The sequence below is a fragment of the Melanerpes formicivorus genome, unplaced genomic scaffold, assembly GCF_026170545.1.
Source record: "Melanerpes formicivorus ecotype bairdi unplaced genomic scaffold, bMelFor1.0.p_v2 SCAF_14, whole genome shotgun sequence".
Lineage (NCBI taxonomy): Eukaryota > Metazoa > Chordata > Aves > Piciformes > Picidae > Melanerpes > Melanerpes formicivorus.
In genome coordinates, this window is record NW_027142366.1 from 15,615,065 (window position 1) to 15,635,428 (window position 20,364).

Sequence of the window (20,364 nt, forward strand, 5' to 3'; positions counted from 1 at the left end):
ATAGTTAGATTGGATAGCAGCCACAACAGAATCTCTGATGTCCTGGTCACCTACAATTTCCTCTGTATGCCTATTTTTAATGTACAAGGATTCATATTAATTCTCTCAAACCAAACCTCATTCAAAGAGTAAGAAACCATCTAGAAAGGGAAAATTATTGATTTAAATCTAGACTAGTTTCCAGCACTATGAATTTCCCTAATAACATGAAAGAGGAATTGTGTGTACTATTCTTACACTTGCCTTAATGCCAGGACTTAATTTTAAAAGCAATGACACTCAGCATATTTTCAAACTTTCTCTGGTTGGTTGGTATTACTGCAATGCTCAGCCAGCATTGTAAATCTAGTTCTGTAAAAATTCCATTAATTTTGGTCTAGTGTAAACAGTTAACTACACTGGGGCTTCATGAGCTTTTGGTTTCCACTGCTCTGATCCATTCCTGGCAGCAGGACTGTATTTGGTCTTCACGATGCATCCCACTCCTGCCAGATCCTTGACTATGTCACAGGGCCCCACAAAACTGACAGTCTAATGTGTCAGCCATGGCCAGGGTGGCTTAAAGTGTAAGGAAGGAAAAAACCTGAAGACATAGTGCTCAAGTCTTACGAAATTATTAGCATGTTTAACCCAGCTACTGAAGTAACAAGCAAGTTTACAATCCTGATGTAATAAAACATATTCCTTTGGTGTTGTATCCACATTTTACAGAAATCTGGACAAGTATAAGGAAAATATGGCTAAAAATCCACATTAAGCAATTTCAAAAGAAAATATTACTGCTTCAACATAGTATTTACTTCTGAGTACATTTTTATTACTCTTTTGCCAAAGGAGTCATAACTTACTGTCAGTGCTTTACATGACTTTTTTTATTCATCTGCATAAACTCTGCTTCCTCCTTAAAACAAGAGTTGTGAAGTAATCCTAACATGAAAACTGTGACCTAAGTTAATCCCTGCTGCTTAAAAACAGTTTTACATTTCTATTAGGATAATGCTGAAGTTTGTACTGTGATATTCCCATAAAAATGGTATTTCAGAATTAGCAATGCTTATGTTCTTGTTAAAGTAAGAAACACTACTTCTTTTGACAGGATACTGAAATTCCACTTTGACAAACGTGCAAAGTAAACAGAAACCAAAATAACAGGTAAAAGGCAAGTCTTCCAAACCTTCTGTAAAAGAAAATAAAGTATATAAAATCGAATTGCAAATCCTTACTCTTGCACCCTCCTAAACAGACTTGACAAACGCAAACATAAACACGGGGAAAGACATTTCTAAAGGGGAGAGAATACATGCTTGGATATTGTCTGGGAAGAAAAAAATGCATTGAAATTCCTCTGTGATGAACAGACTTTTTTTTTTCTCCTCAGGGTGACCTCTACCTTCAGAATATGATGGTTTTATTATGATTAATAAATTTCATTTCCACAGAGGAAAGGAACAGTGTCAGCTTAAACTTAAAGCAAGTGGGTTTCTTTTTAAATGCTAATTTTTAAACACACCCTTGCATGACACCAAATTTAGAAGCTCAGAAGGTTAGCAGAATAGATTCTGATTTCCATGCTGAAAATGGTAAGAAGGATTTAAACTCCACTGTCACACTGAAAATCAGTAAGCTAGTTCAGTCACATAGTCATTGGTTCATTTATTCACTGTTATGCCAGCATGATTATTTCACATTAAAATTAGTGGCATTTAAATGCTTTCTGAAAATTTACACTGGAAATAATCATTCTAGGTAAGCAACATACTAAAATTTAGGACATGCAAATGCCAAAGTATTTTGAACAAATTAATAGTCAATGCAATTGGGTATTTGACAGAAAGTCAAATCAATGTATCAAAACCAATATGTGCACTAACAAATTCTCATCTAATGAACAATTTCGATGCATCGCTAATTAGAACCAGGTAAGTTCCACTCTTTTCCAGTGTATCTGGAACAAGCATTCAGGACATAACAGGCAAATTTGATGTTTGCTACCATTTTGTTAGCATGTTGGCACTGGTTCTTAGGTAGCTGTACTAACAACTTACTGGGAAATAGCTGGGGGGAAGGGGGAAAAATTCAGTGTAGCCATGCTCACATCTATACATGTAGCTGTAAACTACCCACCAAAATCACAGTATATGTTACACTACTCCTAAACTCCTTCAATCATTTTCAGTAGAGTGTTTAAAATTGCTAGGATAATACATAAAGGAGCAAATTGTTGCCCACAGCAAAATAAAGAGAAGTAAAAATAATAATTTGTTGTGAGGTTTATTTTAGTAGCACCTTTGAAAGTGAATCTCTCTTTGAAATTATCAGCAGTAGGTACTGCTAAAGTCTCTAAAAACAGGGGAAGTAAGGCTAAGAAGGCCAATGGCATCCTGGCATGCATCAAGAATAGCGTGGCCAGCAGGAGCAGGGAAGTCAGTGTGCCCCTGTACTCTGCATTCATAAGGCCACACCTTGAGTACCGTGTCCAGTTCTGGGTCCCTCAATTTAAGAAGGACATTGAGACACTTGTCCAGAGAAGGGCAACGAGGCTGGGGAGGGGCCGCGAGCACAAGCCCTACAATATGAGGCTGAGGGAGCTGGGATTGTTTAGCCTGGAGAAGAGGAGGCTCAGAAGAGACCTTATTGCTGTCTACAACTACCTGAAGGGTGGTTGTAGCCAGGAGGGGGTTGGTCTCTTCTCCCAGGCAACCAGCACCAGAACAAGAGGACATAATCTGAAGCTGTGCCAGGGGAAGTTAAGGCTTGAGGTGAGGAGAAAGTTGTTCACTGAGAGAGTTGTTAGCCATTGGAATGGGCTGCCCAGGGAGGTGGTGGAGTCCCCATCCCTGGAGGTGTTCAAGAGGGGACTGGACGTGGCACTGGGTGCCATGGTTTAGTCATGAGGTCTGTGGTAATGGGTTGGACTTGATGATCTCTGAGGTCTCTTCCAACCTTGGCGATTCTGTGATTCTAATTGTAACCAGCACGTTAGGCTTTTAAGCTCTTGGATACTAAGGCTGTACTCCCATATACACCTAGGACAGAGTGGAGCTCTGATACTGGAAACATCTGGAATCTGCTTAATGATAGTATAGTATAATATATAATACTGTAATATTAATATTATAATATTAATACAGTATGTATATACTATAGGGGGTTAAAAAAACATTAATAAGAAAAAATTCACAGTACATAAACTAAGTTAATACTTTTCCCTCGTATGATTTGACAAGAATAGAAGGATAATTTGTAAAATAATTGTATTTTTTAAGAATTTGAGGACATTTTTGTGATTGTTATAATTTCTAGTTTTTAAAGCTGATATAGTTGCTGGGGGAACTATAGAGAAGAATTCATCTGTTTAAGAACTACAAAAAGGCAAGTTAAAATCTGGTACTATGTCTGACCTAATCCTCTACTACTTGCCATACTACAAGCCAAGCGCACTGCTGGAAAGCTCCTGTTTCTAACTTTTCCACAATGTTACTCACTCTTTACTACTACTACTTTACTTATAAATAAACAATCAAGTAATAAAACTGCTTCTTCATCAGACCTATGCAGGATGAATCTTCAACCAGAATAACCTTCAATTACTGAAATTCTTGCATTGGCAATTATTACTAACTTTCATTAAAAAAGGAAACAGGATGGTGAGACTTGGCCAGGCAGGGGGAGTGCTTTGGTGCTCCTTGCCCTTCTTGCTCACACAGAAACTGGGTACTAGTGCTGGTGGCAGGTGGCACGGAAAGGGAAATCCCCGTCTCTCCTGTGTCAGATCCACAATTGCCATAAAATTTAGACAAAGACATTAAACAAAGACATAAAGATTTTAGTGAAAAGAATTGGAAGGACTACAAGGCAAATAAGTGTTACCTGGTATTACCCAGATAAACAATTCCAGTAACTAACATCTTACTCTTTCTCTTGGTCATACAACTACAATGATAGCAAGACAGATGACACAGGCAGTATGTGCACCAGTTACACACCACACTGCTAAGCAGTATTTTAACCTCAATGGTTCAACACTCTTCAGCAGTGGTAGTCCTTTAACTTAAAATTCTTTACCATAGCAGGATGGTACCTGTTTAGAGTGTTCAAAGCATGTGCAATTAATCCATTTATTCCATTTTGGATATTAACACCAAGCAACTTTAGGAATTCCTATCATCTGAATGAGCAGTGAGACTATCTCTACAGTCTCTCTATGTATCTCAGAAGACAATGAGGAAAAGACATTCATCCTACTTAAAATCAAGGAAAATAATTTGCTGATGAAGCCACTTTCCAGTCCTTGTCATTGATTGTAAAGGTTAAGAATGCTAAAATTCTCTATGCTAAGTTTTGAATGTTCAGTGTCAAACACGAAGATGATTCTACCAAGGACGACCATCAAATACTTTGTTCCATATCATATTCCTCTTCCACGAGTGATAATGCTTTACAGATTTGTGATATGGAGCAGAGAAAGAATTGGGAAGATGCAGCAGAGACAGACAGAACAATGAAACAGCAAAACTTCAAGGTGCTGAACTCCTGTACACCTTGAGAGCCATGAGGGATGTTCTATAAATAAAGTATTAACGTTCTGAGGTTTTCACAAAGATGAAGAAACTTGACCATAGTCTACCATAGGGATAGACTGATAATAAAAGATTTCCATGAAGGGATCTTCACAAATACATCCTTGATGAATGAAATATTGCAGGTAGTCTTTGCTTTTTCCTGCAGGTCGAAGCAAGAAGAAACTTGAGAAGCCTATTCAGGATTTTATTTTACATCACATCTGATGGCCAAATAATTTTCTTGCTAATTGATGGGCTTGATTCGCAGAAAACTTGGTCACCGGTTCTCCGACCTGACTTGAAATTTTATTTCTCTATGCCAACCTGTAGCTTCTTTTGAAGTTTGTTAGCTATTAAAGGACACCCAAAGTTGAGCTGCCACTTCGTTAAGCATGTAAAGAAATATGATTGATATTGGTTCATTTGCTGAAATAGAGAAGGGCAACAAGAGGTGACCTTCCCCTTGAGCTGATGCTGAGAAACTGCCATGGAACAATCTCAGAGACAGACCTTAGCTTAAAAGCTTTCTCTCAAGTTTCAGTCAGCCTTGCTGTCTGGATTTACACAAGCGTGGGGATTTCACTTGATGCTTAGCTAAAAATCTAACATAATTCCATGCTACCAACAATACCTTTCTGTATAATCTCTAACCAAGAAAGTTAGACTTTACATAAACTTCATTAAAAAAGCCACTGGGGAAACCTGAGATGACACCTAAACCCTGCTGTATTACAATGAAAACCAAGTATTCCTTTAATCTGTAAAGTGTTTTCCTATTCCTGTTGTATTTTGGGGCAATGAACTGCAAATACATTATTATCTAGTTCAATAATAAATATACTGGGTACTTTATTAAATTTTAAAGCAGACTTTTGTGCTTGTGTGTAAAGTTCTGTAACGTGCAATTGCCTTTTTTTAAAAGTACATTAAATGTAATATGATGATCTCAATGCATTGAAACTGGATGCTTCCTTATTTAATGTACTTGTATCTAACCATATATACATGCACACAGACAAACCACCTTTCATGTGCACTATTTTCAGTCTCTCAGGAGAAAAAAATCTTCTTGTTGCATTACAAAAAAACCCAGTACAGATGTACATATGCTCCCACACACTTGTTGAGGGCAAACAGAGATTATTCACTATTTCTGTTATCAAAGGAGCTTCACACTGCAAATCCTCCATTTACAAATCACAGAACCTCAGCTCTACTTAATCTTGTCATGTTGTCACATTTGACTAGCCAAGCGAACTGACCTAGAACTGTAAGCACCGGGAAGGCAAGCTGTCAAAGAGATAATGACAAAGATGCCAGAAAGGGCTGCCAGTGTTTTCACTGGGTGAGAAAAAGGAATTAATCAAACTTCATGAAAGAAGAACAGAGAATAACCAGAGTGTTTACTGATTTTTATCAACTGACCCAATAGCTGAACATCTTTACCACACTACTACCAAGAGCAGTAAAAGCCGTAACAAATTGAATTCCATATAAGCAACCATATACAGCAGCAGTAAAGGCAAGTTTAAACTGCCAACATAAAGGACACTTGAATTTATAGAAGAAGTTTAAAACTGTGCATTAGTACAACATTTCCTAGTCTTTCCAGAGAAGGGGGGAAAAAAAAAGAATAAAAAAATCAGTATCTGCTATTTTTCACAGAGAACAGCAGTACAGCCTTAAATGAACACTAGCACAAAGAGCTCAGATTCTCCTTCATCTTCATGGTTTATTTTATTTGATTAGTGGAAGAGTATAACGTGATAATAAAAGCATCTCATACAAAATTGTTATTTTCCCAGTCAAATTGCTTCATGAAATTAAGTCAAACCCATAGGCAGCAATACTAAAAGGGAAAACCTTTCACAGCTGAACATATGTCTTCACACGGCAATTCAAAAAGGCTGAAAGAAATCTCTCTGAAACTGCATTCTTCCCAAGCACCTTGGATTATAGGTACTTCTCAGAAATCCCTTTAAAAAACAAACAGTCTAATGTGATTGGCATCTCCCACCAAACACGTGAATAAGCCAATGACATATATGCAAGGGCCTATGGCAGGATAGTGACCAGCTATGATCCTTTATGCGCTATGGCAGAGGTACGCCACAACGGGCACCCGAACCATGCCAAGCCCTTTGTCAAATAGTCTTTAATTTGGTTAGAAATATCTCCATATTTGCCATTGTTTATGAGTGAAATTTGTGGTAGTGATAGTGTTGACAGGTTCATTAGAGCAGATAGGACAATTACTTGATCGAATTAAAAATTGCCATTATGTTCAAACTAGTCCAAAAGTACAAACTCCAGTGTTTGCTTCTTTAAGCTCCCTGTTTTTAGGAACCATTTCTCCCTAGAGTTATAAAATGGAACCATCCAGAACGTTTCATCTGTTTCAGAGACTGCATCTACCTCTAAATGGAGGTCAGTATCTTAATCTAAGACCGTCAACTTCCAAAGCTTTAGAACACATGTCTCTGCACACGTACACACACTCGTACACCCAATCCTGCCTCCCAGGGATGAGTCTGCTCAAAAATTTAAGTAAACACAGTCACAATTGGACAGATGTTATATCCACTTCCACCACACTTCATTCCAAATTCAGGTTTATATATACACACTCTCTCTCTCTATCAAAATCATAAACTGCATATACATTTGGGAGAAAAATAATACCAGGCATGCAACTACACTGGATTCTTTTGCTTGTAGAGGGAAATTGGATAACATGTAAAAATTGGAGGAAGAAATAAAGAGTGATATAAATACAAAATAACGACCCTGCCTTATATTTATACAAGAATCATAAAACATAATATGCAGACACATCCAAGAATGCACTTGGAAAAGGCACTACAAAATATTTTTTCTTTACAGACTATGAATTCAATATTACAAAACCTAAAATATAAAAACCAAAAAATATATATTGAGCATCAATTGGAGGAAATCATTAAAACCACTAAAGATTCAAAATGAACAATGTTCTGTAAGCAACACGTAAATAAAACATGGGTTTATTCTGGGGCTTATTATGAATTATTGGGAGCTTGCCAGGACAAGATGCTCATTGCCCCCTCAGCCAGGATCCTCAGGATTAATTCTCCCCTAATGTACCTGTTGTCAGAGATTTGCTAGAGAAAAATCTTCAGACATCCTTGTTAAAATTTTATCATCAAACTGAGAGGACAAACTCTATTCTAGTTCAGGTCTGTTTGAGCACTCTTTAATCATGCCTGCCAGAGAAGATCTATCCCAGAAGCACAGGACTTCTTTTCTGAAGAATAATTATTTTTAGCCTCCAAATGCACTGGATGCAGTCAAGAGTGAAATATTTTCAAATTTCCCATGGAGGGATCCTTCTGTCAGATACTTGAATAGGTTTTCTTTAAGTAAAATGCATGCAAGAACAGATACAGACACATAAATAGAAATGTGTGTGTGGACATGCTGTCTGCTCATTAACACATTTATTTATTCATGATTACTTTATTCCCAAATCAAAAGTGGCATCATGTTGCTGAGAACTAAGTGTCCTCTGGCAGGAATGACAAAGTATTAGGAAGAGAACAGTGAATATTACCAGCAGAATCACCCAAGACCTCCCATTTCCTTTTGCTGCTGAAGATCCAATGATCTGTTTACTTGTTATGTAATTGTTTGCAATCTACAAACACACACATTCTTTACAAGGAAACAATACAAACATACATATACTCACATTTCAAACATTGAGCATATTAGCAGTGTCTTCACTTTATATCAATTTTACAAACAAAGTTGAATCACCGTAATTGAATGTAGGAACACTAAAAAAAATAGCACTATAGAATTGTACTGCAAGTGTTTTGCATGCATCTGGAAAACCACAGGAAGGTTAGCTTTGGGTCTAAAAAATCGTGTATTTCTATATATGATCCATGTATTAAAACACAAAACAGCAGATAATGAAGTTAGTTGAAAGTCAAGGTAGAAATTTGAAAGACCAAATGTAACTTTGGCAATTTGTACCACAGGAATATGGGCCAGAGAATTATTATTTTATAAAGCCAAAAAAGTCTTGTAAATGCTATAACGAAAACTTAAGTATAAAAGTAACAGCAGTTAAAGGCTTTCATTAGCTTTCTCCTTCAGATCAAATTGCAAAAAAGGCACTGACAGTCACCTATGATTGAGATGCTCATCATATGGCCAAAACCAGTACTAACAAGAATATCTTACTGTTGAATCACTTCAACAAAGGTAATCAACTGGTAAACTGAAAAGTTTTCATAAATACACACAGAGATCCATTTTCTTCTCTGCAAAGTTCCCTGAATTTACTGAAAAATAAGATTGCTGTATTTCTGACCAGAATTTCAAAGTAGTGTCATAGCAAATAGATAAAATATAGTCTTGGGCAATTAAATTATACCTGAATGGAGAGCAAAAAAAAATGTCTTTGTAATCAGAGAAATAATTATTGCTTAGAAAAGTTCGCTCTGTAAAACAGAAAATTGTCTTCAGGACAAGGAAAATATTCAAGATCACATCTCTATCTCAAGAATTTTGAGTTAAAAAATGGCCAGAATAGTGATAGTTGTTCTTATTTAGCAAGGCTTAGATTTATCAGTTAGTTGCCTCCCAACTACAGCTGTCTCTAAACCACAGCTGAGGAGGAAGTACAAGAGAAATAATGAAAGCCAAGATTCAAGTCTAGCATCAATTGTTGACTTCTCAAAATGTATTCTCTTAAAGTTTTAGGACTTTGAGAAACCAGGTTTTATTACAGAAGAACTTTTCAGATTACCACCAAAAATGCTGTGGCTAAAATAGATTGTTACATTTTCAGCATATTTTGGCTTTAGCTATACTCTTTTCCACAAATAATGGTTCTTCATTTGTTTCTATGCAGGCCACTATGGCATAAGCAAAAAACTCTTCACCTTTCACTTATTTCTGCTAATGTAAAGCTCTGTAAATAAACACTTCTCAATATCAACATTTTGTGTCACACTACATACCCTTTCATCCCTCAATACAAGCAGCTCCTAGGAACTCAGTAGATTATTTTCATAACATTATTGGCAGAGTATGTCCCACCACTGTTACTATTTATTTTGGTTTTGATTTCTTATGTAGTGACATAATACCATCCTTACCTGAATTAAGACTAAGATTGTTCAAACTCTACTGCTTAAAAGAGAGAAAATCCCTAGACATATTCAATATATTTATAAATTACCATTACCTTTTAAAACCATCGTTCATTCTTCTGTACCCATGGCTTACAACATGATAGTAGAGTAGCAAAGCAGCTAAGACTTTTTACTTACTAGAGAGCGATCCTCTGAAGACAAAGACCCTCTCTCCCACTATCTTATCCATAGGATAGACTTTGTGAGTGCTTCAGGGTCTGCAGTACCCTTGTGGGCAATATTTGCCCCCAAAGAGTTGAAAAGAAAATTGTTAAATCTAAGCACTTACAATGTCCTACATACATCTAAGCCTTTACTCTCTTGATTTGTTCTGTTTGGTTTGGCTCTTTGAAAGTCACAGTCTTGATCGTATTGCACAGTAAGTTTCTATTAGAATTGTAACATATCCTTACGTACTAGGCCATATGAAATTTAAACTGGAAATAAAACAACAAAGTCAGCAAAATCACCTAAAGTCTTTTATATGGCAGAACCTATAGGCTGAAGCTATAAATTAATTAAACTACTCCAAAGATTTATACTCTGGACTTTCCTATGCTTTCTCTTACGATTAAATGCAGCATGTGAAAAAGGATATTGAGACCTGGATGGATGCATCAAGAAGTATCAATGATTGTTACCTGCAGAGGTGTTACAAGAAATTTCATCTGCTGCAACGAAGACGAATTGATTTCTGCAAGAGAAGATAAAATTCACAATACTGCTTGCTGACTGGGAAATGTGCTAGCTGCCAATTGACTTGATGTTTACAGATGGGGTAGGGTAAGGGTGCTTAATTTTAATGAATGTAGCAAGAAAAAGGTGTTGACGTATTTCAGTACTACAGAGTTCATAAGGATCATGAGGTAGACATGCTGGGATCTTTTCAATGAAATAATGGTGACATTTGGGTATGGACTATGTACAAACTCTTGCATTGGAAGCTTCATGTTTAGTGTCACAGATGTCAATATATTTATGAAGTCTAATAAAAAAGAAAACAATATTTATATTGCTAGAGATACCAAAGGGCACTGCTGCAAAGTATGTAAAAAGCGCTTGGAAAAAAAAGAAAATTGCCGTTTACGTCGTGCACCTGAAAGGAGGCTACTGAAAGGAAAAGGTTTTTGCTTTTTGTTTTTAATGTCTAATATGAATGCAATCAGAAAATGAAATTTCTTCTATTTATTAAAAAAAAGAAAATATATCAAAAAAATGACAGAGTATATTCTCATATACTGTCATCCAAATACATAGAAAAGCCTTTTGCAGAATCTCAGGAAAAGAAGCTAGAGGTAAGAGTAATTTAATAGAAACCTTCTCTTGCAAAATTCTGTGTTGTTTTGTTTTTTTTTTTAACCAGTTAACATAAAAAGAGAACTGCTAAATACACTAATATTTCAAAATGCAGAAAACTTCATTATGCCACAAATCCTGATTTGTCCTTTCCGAAGTCAAAGCAAACAGGATTTGGGTTAGTGGAAACCATGTTTAAGGATTAACATCAAATTATTCCTTTATAAGCATATACACAGCTTCCTCAAATCATTTTTGTGTTGTGCAGGATTAATAAAGGACCTGGGTGAAGTTTTGACATGTGGGTGCCAGTTTACTCCAAATTTATGTAGCTCCTCCACTCTGCACTGATAGTTATGGTGAAAACCTGTGGTATTATGATTTGCACAGATATAATGCAAGAGTCTACCAAATAGGAGTTAGAAGGACGTAGTTCTAGTTTTTACTAAGGACCGCCTAGAAAACTCAGTTCTGCAAGATGCCAAAAGCTCTGTCAAGTATTAAGCATTCTGAAGATCCTAGTGAACATGATTCAAATCAGGAGCAAACACCTCTTAGGAGTAACAGAACCCTGAAGAGTTAAGTCCTACGAGACTAAAATCTATTTCTATTACTTCACCTTCAATGTATTAAAGAGATTTTAAATTCTCATTTAGACATCTATAAACCTCATTACTTGGAAGTTCACTTTTGGGGGGAAAAAATAAAAAAAAAAAAAGAAAAATAAAAGAAAAAAGAATCTGTAAATCCATAATATAGGGACAGGATAAAGCTCAAAAGCAGGATGTGATCATTGCCTCTACCCTATCACCTGCCTTTGAGTAGGAATTAGTGATCAAAATTTCATTTTCCTTTGGACATACAGGTTGGTAGCTTTGCTCTTTCTTTTGCCAGCTACAGCAATTTCACAAGTTGCTGACATCTACTTTCAAGCAACACTAACGAGACAAACTTCTTTTTAAAGAAGAGGTTAAATTTAACATTGTAGATAGAGACCTCCTCTGTATTTCATCAGAAGTATAATTGGTCACTGTATTTACCACTATCCCCTCTTTCATTATCACCGCTCGCGAAAACTACACAGAAAGAAAACAATGTTTGCCTAAAAGAGCCTCAGCCAGTAGCAATGCAGACTTACCAGCTACTGTTTAACAGAAACACCTGATTCATATCTGTGAAGTTATTAAACTGCCCTCTCATCTAAATGAAACAATGACTATTCTAAAAACTGCCTCTAAAGTGGCCAGCTGAGAAACTCCTCTTGTTTGTCTCTGTCCAGAGCATCTGATGTTATAGAATACTGAGACACAGATACTCGGTCCTCAGATGTCAAATCAGAGAATTATCTGTAAGAATAACAATGCTGGGTTAGTTACTTAAAGAAAGACCCCAGAACACTAACTGCCATTTGTCTTTTGGAATGACAGAAGTCATTGGAACAGTTCTGAAATCTTACTTGTTATTCCCAACTCTTTGCTAATTACTGGTAGAAAAATAATTGTATCAAGGTAATCTAAAGTGATACTTATTAAAAAAAATAAATACTCCTAGCAATACTCCTTTTTATAGTGCTTCGATTGTCAGAGGCAGATACTATTTTCCCTGTATTTTGCTTTTGTAAAATTCATTTGACAACTCCATAAATCAATTTAAAAGTAAGGAGGCAGTCACATACTGCTCAGCGTAGCAACCGTGAGAACGACAAGCAAGGCTAGGTGCTGGAGGTCAATAAGCCAGTTCCATCTTTTAGTAAGTAATTGGGTGTTATTTGTAACAATTGCAAGAAATTGTTTGGTACTTGGATGGCTTGAATGTTTTTACTGTGGCAGGTTTTTATTTTGTTATATTCTACATTATTGTTTCCATAGACCTAGAGGGAGAACTGACAACTGATGGTCAAAGCAGGCATTATGCCTTCACGTGGACAACCCCACAGCTTGCAGAAGGAGTCCTTCTGAGGCAAGCTGACACTGTGGTGCATTGCATTCTTTCTTAAAGTACATAACAATCAGATGTGGAAAAGGGCAGCTAGCCTCAGTCCTTTGCACATAGAGCACTGTTCTTTTTAAAGACCAGTTTTATGCACTAAGTGTATTGAACAGAGGAGGATTTTTAAAAAGTAAGGCATGGTGAAAATTCACAATGCATTTTAGATTGTGTTAATGCTCCTCATCACTGCTACACTTCCCTTGATACAGATAGGTACAAGAAGTGTAAGTGGATCCAACTTTATTATACAGTAAGCCCTGCTCAATTATTAAGATACAGAATTGCTTCCATAATTTAATTTGTGTATTAACAGTGAAAGTACAGAACAATTTTATTTCTTCTCACTGTTTCATCTATCAGTTGCATTCACATGTAAAACCCAGAGAACCTTTGTAAAAATTTTTAAAACTATGATTTCAAAAGTTGTTACTGGTTGTAAGGGAGCTAAACAGCAAAACAACTTGAAAGAGTAACACGACAAATACACTGATCTAAATGTACAGTTGGATAAATTCAGTGTGCCAGATAGTCACACCCTGGGCTACGTGCAATCCCAGTAACTGCTGCAGTGGCACCCTCTGGCAGCCTGAGCTCTCTGATGGAAACCCAGACAGTGTGGGTCATGGAAACCCACTGCTTGGAATCCAAGTGGTTGTGTTCCATCCAAGTAGCTATTCCCTAATGGCTGCATTCCATCTGAGCAGCTATTCCCAAGGGCAAGCACTTCTCCATAACGTTGCTTCTTTCGAGCTCATCTACCAATTTCTTATTTCTTTTAGTAAACTGAAAACTGATTTTTATTAGTATGCTAATAACCATATTTTTAAAGTTGGATAAACCCCCCAACATTTAAACATTTCATGTATTTCCTGAATTCACACAGACACAGAAGGGGAGCACAACTAAAGTGATATTAAATGATTTAGATGCTCTTTTGTACTTGGGGACAGCTATTGAACCTGCCTTACCAGAACTTTCAAAAGGTTCAAATACATCCTAATTTCCTCAGCTCTGTTCCCCACAGACCCTTTGGCAGACTCCTAACAAATACATTCCTCGAAGGGCCCAGATCTGACAGAAATCCTCCTAGCAGTCTTATCACCTGCTATTTCTACTCAGCAGGTCTTTTGCATATCAAATACATTAAGTGCTTGCTTTCTCTCTCCTTGATGCTGTTAGCTTGGTGAAAACAGGCCATGATATAGCACAAACTGGATCTATTTATTTAAAAAAAAAATCTTTCATCATAAAGCCCAAAAGCCTTATCTTCACTACTGCTGTTTAATCTGCAGACCTACTTCTGTGAAGAAACCCCACATGTGAATTTTTGCTTCTTGCAAAAGTCATAGATAGATGCAATTTGTGGTAGAATGGAGAATAGCTTTAGTAGAGCATTCTTTCACAACCTTCTGCCAGCATTTCTACCTTAGCATCTTTTTCACAGGGTCAAAAAAAGGCTTGATTTTCTGCATGTATCTCCCTGTACTACACTTTTTATTACAGAAGACCTTTTCTTACAAGATTCTTGATCAGCAACATCAGAGCTTATGCCCTCAAGGATGACTAAATTAATCATTTGTATTTAGAGAGGGACAAGGCTTGCTCTGTAAACCCAAATATTGCCTGCAAGTTTTTGTGATGGCATGAGGTGAGCAGAAAAAGTCCAGCTGTCAGAATCAGAACTGTACTCTGCAGAATCAAACTTCAAAGAGCATAACAAAACATTTTCGGGTTGAACTTTATCACCTGACTGAAAGTGCCCTATTCTAAATCAAAGCAGGCTTCTGAGTTAAAAAGCTTAGATAATAAAGTATAAAACCAAAATATTTAATTAAGCAAGTGAAGGGCAGGAATTTAAGTGAAGTTTGACTAAGATTTTTATTATACGTGCTACTTGGTGAAAAAAATTACTAATTACAAATGACTTCAGTAGATGTTATGTACTAACACAAATTAGGCCTCCTGGGTGGCCTGATTTTTACAAAAAAAGTCTTTGCCCCCTTTTTTTAATACCATAGCATAATTTCTTCTGGATGCTCATACTACGACAAGTTAATTAAGAAGACTAACCCTAAGCTGCCTTTCGAGTCTTGCTTCTCACCAGTCACCTTAACTGGGCTGGAGTAGTACAGAAAAAAACTTCTCCATGCTCATTCTAAAGCATCCTGACATTGTACAGAAGCTACATGCAGAGCTGCACCAAATTTAAGCTTAAGTAGGCCTTACATGGGAAATTTAGTAGAAAAGTCAACAATTTGTAATTGCTTAGCAGTGTATATAGATTTTATTTCTGCAGGAATCTTCTCTGTAACCATGCTTAAACTGTCTTGACTCTTTTTTAATTGCTTTCACTCTACATATTTGATGGGTTAGTTTCTGGTTTGAGATACTCAATATTCTAGTGAGGTTGTTAATATTAGTATTAACAGCATTTCTGTGCAAGGAACAGCGTTGACTTTCCTTTGCCAAAACTCCCTTAATATTTCCCATCTCCCTAGACACTAACACTAGCGATCTCAGCTCCTGGAATGTCAAATAGGTCCCAAAATAGAGAAAGAAGTTCTGATTAATACCATCTTGGATATAATACAGAACTTTAGGCTTCTTCATGTGTGGAAGGTTAGGAGTTTTTCCTCACTTAGAAGACAGAGGGAAAGATTTCCTAAATATTAAAGCTGTGATAATTGAATTACACAGATACAACATAACTTTTACCACTTCTTCTACATCTAAATAGACTATTTTGAAGGCCACTGGCAACTTAAAGTAGAATGGAACTCAGAAAGAGCAGAAAGTTATAGTAGAGATAGGGTGGGTAGTATAGGCCTCAGGGATGATCCTGCCTTGCACAGACATCATTTGGCTTCTTGTCGGCTAGAAAATTCCAAATCTGGAAGTGGAAGATAGGAAGAGATTCAGAGTATGGCTCTCAAGGGTTTTTGTGGGTTTTTTTTTTTTTTGGTTGGGGTTTGTTTGCTTGTTTTGTGACTTTAATCCATCAGAAAGCACAATTCCAACCTTATTTTGGGAAGGTGAGTACACTGAGTGCTCCCCCTCAAAAATTTCTGTGCAGTGGCTCACTCTGGCAGAGGATGGCTCTGCTCAGCTTGCTTTGTCTGTGCTACTATGTATTCCTAAAAAAGCATCAAGCTACTACTGCATTTTCCCTCCTACAGTCCTGGTCCCACTACTCTTCAGATGTACAGAAGGACTCACAGCAGTGTCTGGGAAGTTTACACACTGAGGTCATTGTGTGTATAAGAATCTATATTTGTAGGGCACATGGGACAAAGTACTAAGCATTCTCTGTGTCCTGTCCTCTCCCTAAAAGGCTGGGTGACAGACTTTTCAACATTACTTATATTTTACACAACACATGATTACAAACAAAATTCTGACACACATATAATTTCACCCACCACTCCCAGAAGTCCTTAGTCCTTCTGCTTGACAAGGCAGAGCTTCCATAAAATAGAAGCCGTAATAGCGGTCAGGAGTGACTTTAAGAACTCAAGATTTCCCTAGAAGTCATCATGCTAGCTCCAGGAAATTCAAAACTAAATAAAATTATAACTCACCAAGATCCAGTCATTATGTTTCATACACCAAAATTGTTGGACTTTTCTTGCCTACTTCACAAAACTCAACAGAAATAATTTTGCTTAACACAAAGGTGCACTCCCCCACCCAAATAGATCAACTGCTGAAAACAGTGCAGAGCTCTAGAACACAGGCAGTTAAGATGAATGCAAAGATGATACTGAACAGCAGCTACAGTGGGAAGATTTAAACTATATGTCATCAGTTGACTTTGTCTGGTAGGACCACCATGGGATTTACAAATACAGTCAGCATCTAGATTTCATGGTTCAGAACTTCAACCAGTAGAATGGATGCAGGTTAAATGAAAGCACTGACTTCCCTGGAGCTATTCCAAACTCCATTCTCCAAGGATTTGGCACTAATTATATAGTGTAGCAATAGAATTTTGATACATCTATACATTCCTCTGGTCCATTACTAAAGACAGTTTATTTTTCCTGCATGCTCTAAACTTCAGGCTTTGTTGCTCTCATTAGGACTGCAGTGTTGAGGATATTTTTACTACAAATTCTATCATAGCTGACACTCGCTGCTTGAATAGTTTCTGCAATATTCAAGTATGGACAAAGTTTTGGAATTTTCCTCTCAAATAGTTTTATGAAGTCCTCCCCAGCTCTTTCCTTCTGGTGTCCTAAATTTAAATATCAAGTCTATCAAATATATATATATATATATATATATTAAATATTAGTATAGCAACTACAATAAGAAGGTTCGTTTTGCTATTAGTGTGCTTTATATTCCCATTACTGCAAGATCAAAGTACATTATCATACTCATAGCATTTGAATCACATCACAAAGACAACTAAACAATTTTACAGCCATACCTATAAGGAATATTAAATAAAGTAAGAACAAAACTAATTCATGTGGTAACAAACTTCAACAACATTAACAGTTACTTGTTTGACCTGATGTGTATAAGAAAGTATATCCTACTTTTAGAGCTCACCATGGCAGGTTTTCTTTTTCTGCAGAATTCCTTGCTCAACCTAACTGTTAATAATGATGCCAAGACAAAGAGGAAGACAGATATTTTGCTTTCACTTGGCTACTCTGCTTTCATCATCAAAAGACAATGTATCCCATTGTCCCTGACCATTTCATTATATGCTCATATCTAAGCTTTTGAGGCAGGTCTTTGAAGCACATGGAGTAAAACCCCACAACAAAAGCTATTATTGTAGCCACCTCTGTAAATACTACCTCACAGAAAACACTATAGCTCATCTTGGTTGCCCAAACAAAGGAAACTCATCCATCTGCCTATACTTAGCTGCCACTTCAGAAGGTCCTGTTGCCTCCAGTAGGCAGCTCTGTCTGCATGAGGGTCTCGCATATCTCTCCCAGGGCACCAGATCCCTGTTTCTAGGTGCTTTCAGCAAGCCATTAATTTGACTGCCAGGTTAGTCACCTCCTCACTGCTCTTTATACATATCTTCTTGGTGCTCAATACAGGACATTTCAGTGTGATTTCGCCAATTACAAGATGTCTCTAACATAATTCACACTTCCAAAGACAGCAGGAGACAGGAAACTTAAGAAACCTCTCTCATTAAATTTTATCCTGTCACCAGTCACACAACTTCTTGAACAGGAATAATTCGTTTTAATACCCAAACACACTTTTACAATTGTGAAAAGCACATCTCGAAGAAAAGGAAGAAAAAAAATCCTTAACTATTCTGGACACTAATGGAAATGTGCATTCCCAAGACCAGTGATATGCCTGTATTATTCCTTTTATTGAGGGAGGAAGGGGATTAAAAAATAAAAAAGAAAAGAATGAAAGTGGGCAATAGAAGATGCTTTATTTGTATTCTTTTGTCAGGCTTTCCTCAGCAGGTGGGCAGGCATCCTTTTTCAGTCCTCCCGTTGAACTAACTAAATAACCCTTCCAAATACTGCAAGAGTGAGATTCCTTTTAGCATAGCTTCATATTAATGCTGTAAAGAATGTTAGGATAATGATCAGGTGTTTGTACTGAATACAGTTTAGGTACAGTTCCTCCCTGCATGTGAACTCTCCTCTCTTTCCTCCCACTACCCCTCAAAGATTGTAAAAAGAATTTTTCCATCAGACTGGTGCTGTACTACATTTTAAATCTATACATTGAATTTCCTGATTTATTTTTAAAAATCAGAGCTGTTTGTACACTTAGTTATATTACCTCCTCTATCAGTGGCATTTTTCTATGTTTGAAGGATTATCTAACATACTATAGGTAGTATAAACACATTTATTGTGGTTAATGCAATATACATAGTATAAATATGCGTATTTACCTGGAACAGGAACACACGATGTTTTTACGAGGATCATAACATTTTTAAGTGAAAGCTAAAACTTATAGATGAAACTCTGAACACCACATGAATCATAGTGATCACAGTGGCATAACTGCTCTAACATTATCATAGAATGGCTTAGGTTGGAAGCGACCTCAGATATCATTTACTCCAACCTCTGCACCAAGGGCAGGGACACCTCTCAACTAGACTCAGCTGCTAAGGGCTTCATCCAACCTGGCCTTGAACACGCACAGGGAGGAAGCATGCATGACCTCCCTCGGCAACCTATTTCATCAATTTCATACTGAAGACCTCCTTCCCGAGATTCAGTCTAAAGTTACTCTCCCTCAGCCTCAAAGCATCCCCCCTTGTCCTGTCACTAGACACCCTTATGAAAATTCCTTCTCCAGCCTTTCACTGGGAATAACACAGTCTACACACTTAAACTAAGCCCTCAAGGAAGTGATCCAGTAATTTTACTTCCTAAGTATTCCATGTCAGCAATGTAAACTCATGTCAGCATGATTCAGGACTGCTAAATTAAAGCTATTTTGGAAGTTTTATCATTGATAGTTGAAAATTGGATTAGTATATTTTGGGCATATTTTTCACTCTCTTTAGGGCAAACAGTACCATATTTTGAAGTCAGCCTTGTGTAAAGGATCAATATTATGCCCAGCATAATGCATAACAAAATCTATATTTATTGGGAGGCTTATCCTTTATGTGTATCAAGTAATCTTTAAAACAATGTTTCACTGGAACATATTTTATATTTGTTTCTGATTTTGTAACAATTATTATGGTTTACTAGTAACCACCATTTTATCCCAACAGAGTTTCCTAACATACAGAGATGCAATTATAAACTTCTTTACCAATTATGAACAGCAACAATTATTTCCCTTTACATTATTTTAAGGTTTGAATGACAACACTGGTGTGGTTTTTTTTTTCATATTAGGAGTAAAATACCATATCTATGTAAACCTTGCCAGGATTATTTAAGAATTCATTCAAGAAACACACAATGAAGTTTAGAGGCTGGTACACATTTGCTTTAATTGAAGACCTTACATTTTTTCTGCCTGTGGATGAAATATCCTATAGCAATTTTCACAGAAGAGTTGTTCTTTAAGATACAAGGGCAAGCTTTCTACTTCCATTCCTGCTGTGCAGTATTCCTACAAACTGCTGTTTTGCTGCATGTTCCTAGAGTATTAGACACTTGACAAGCCTAAAGGTGTGTGAAAAAAACTTTTCTATTTAAATACCTCATCAAAAGCTTTACACTCCCTTGAGGTGGGAAACACTACAGCAAAAACCTGTGTCTAAATTGCCTTTTTCTTGACTAATTTAATCTATATTTGAAGCTTGTTCTTGCAATTCATTCTTACCTTGCCTAAAATACATTGCAAATTGCATGGCTAATCCACAC

At 36.7% G+C, this 20,364-nt stretch overlaps 1 protein-coding gene across 41 annotated transcripts in view; it reads right to left on the reverse strand.

Moving 5' to 3' along the window:
- RBFOX1 (RNA binding fox-1 homolog 1) overlaps nt 1-20,364 on the reverse strand; it is an 881,269-nt gene that overhangs the window by 6,057 nt on the left and 854,848 nt on the right. For 11 of the 41 annotated variants that reach the window (XM_068147194.1, XM_068147190.1, XM_068147188.1 and 8 more), the window contains one exon: nt 10,387-10,439. The exons of the other annotated variants lie outside the window; for them this stretch is intronic. In XM_068147194.1, coding sequence (XP_068003295.1) covers nt 10,387-10,439 — 53 coding nt within the window. The remainder of the gene's footprint in view (nt 1-10,386; nt 10,440-20,364) is intronic. 41 annotated transcript variants of the gene reach the window in all.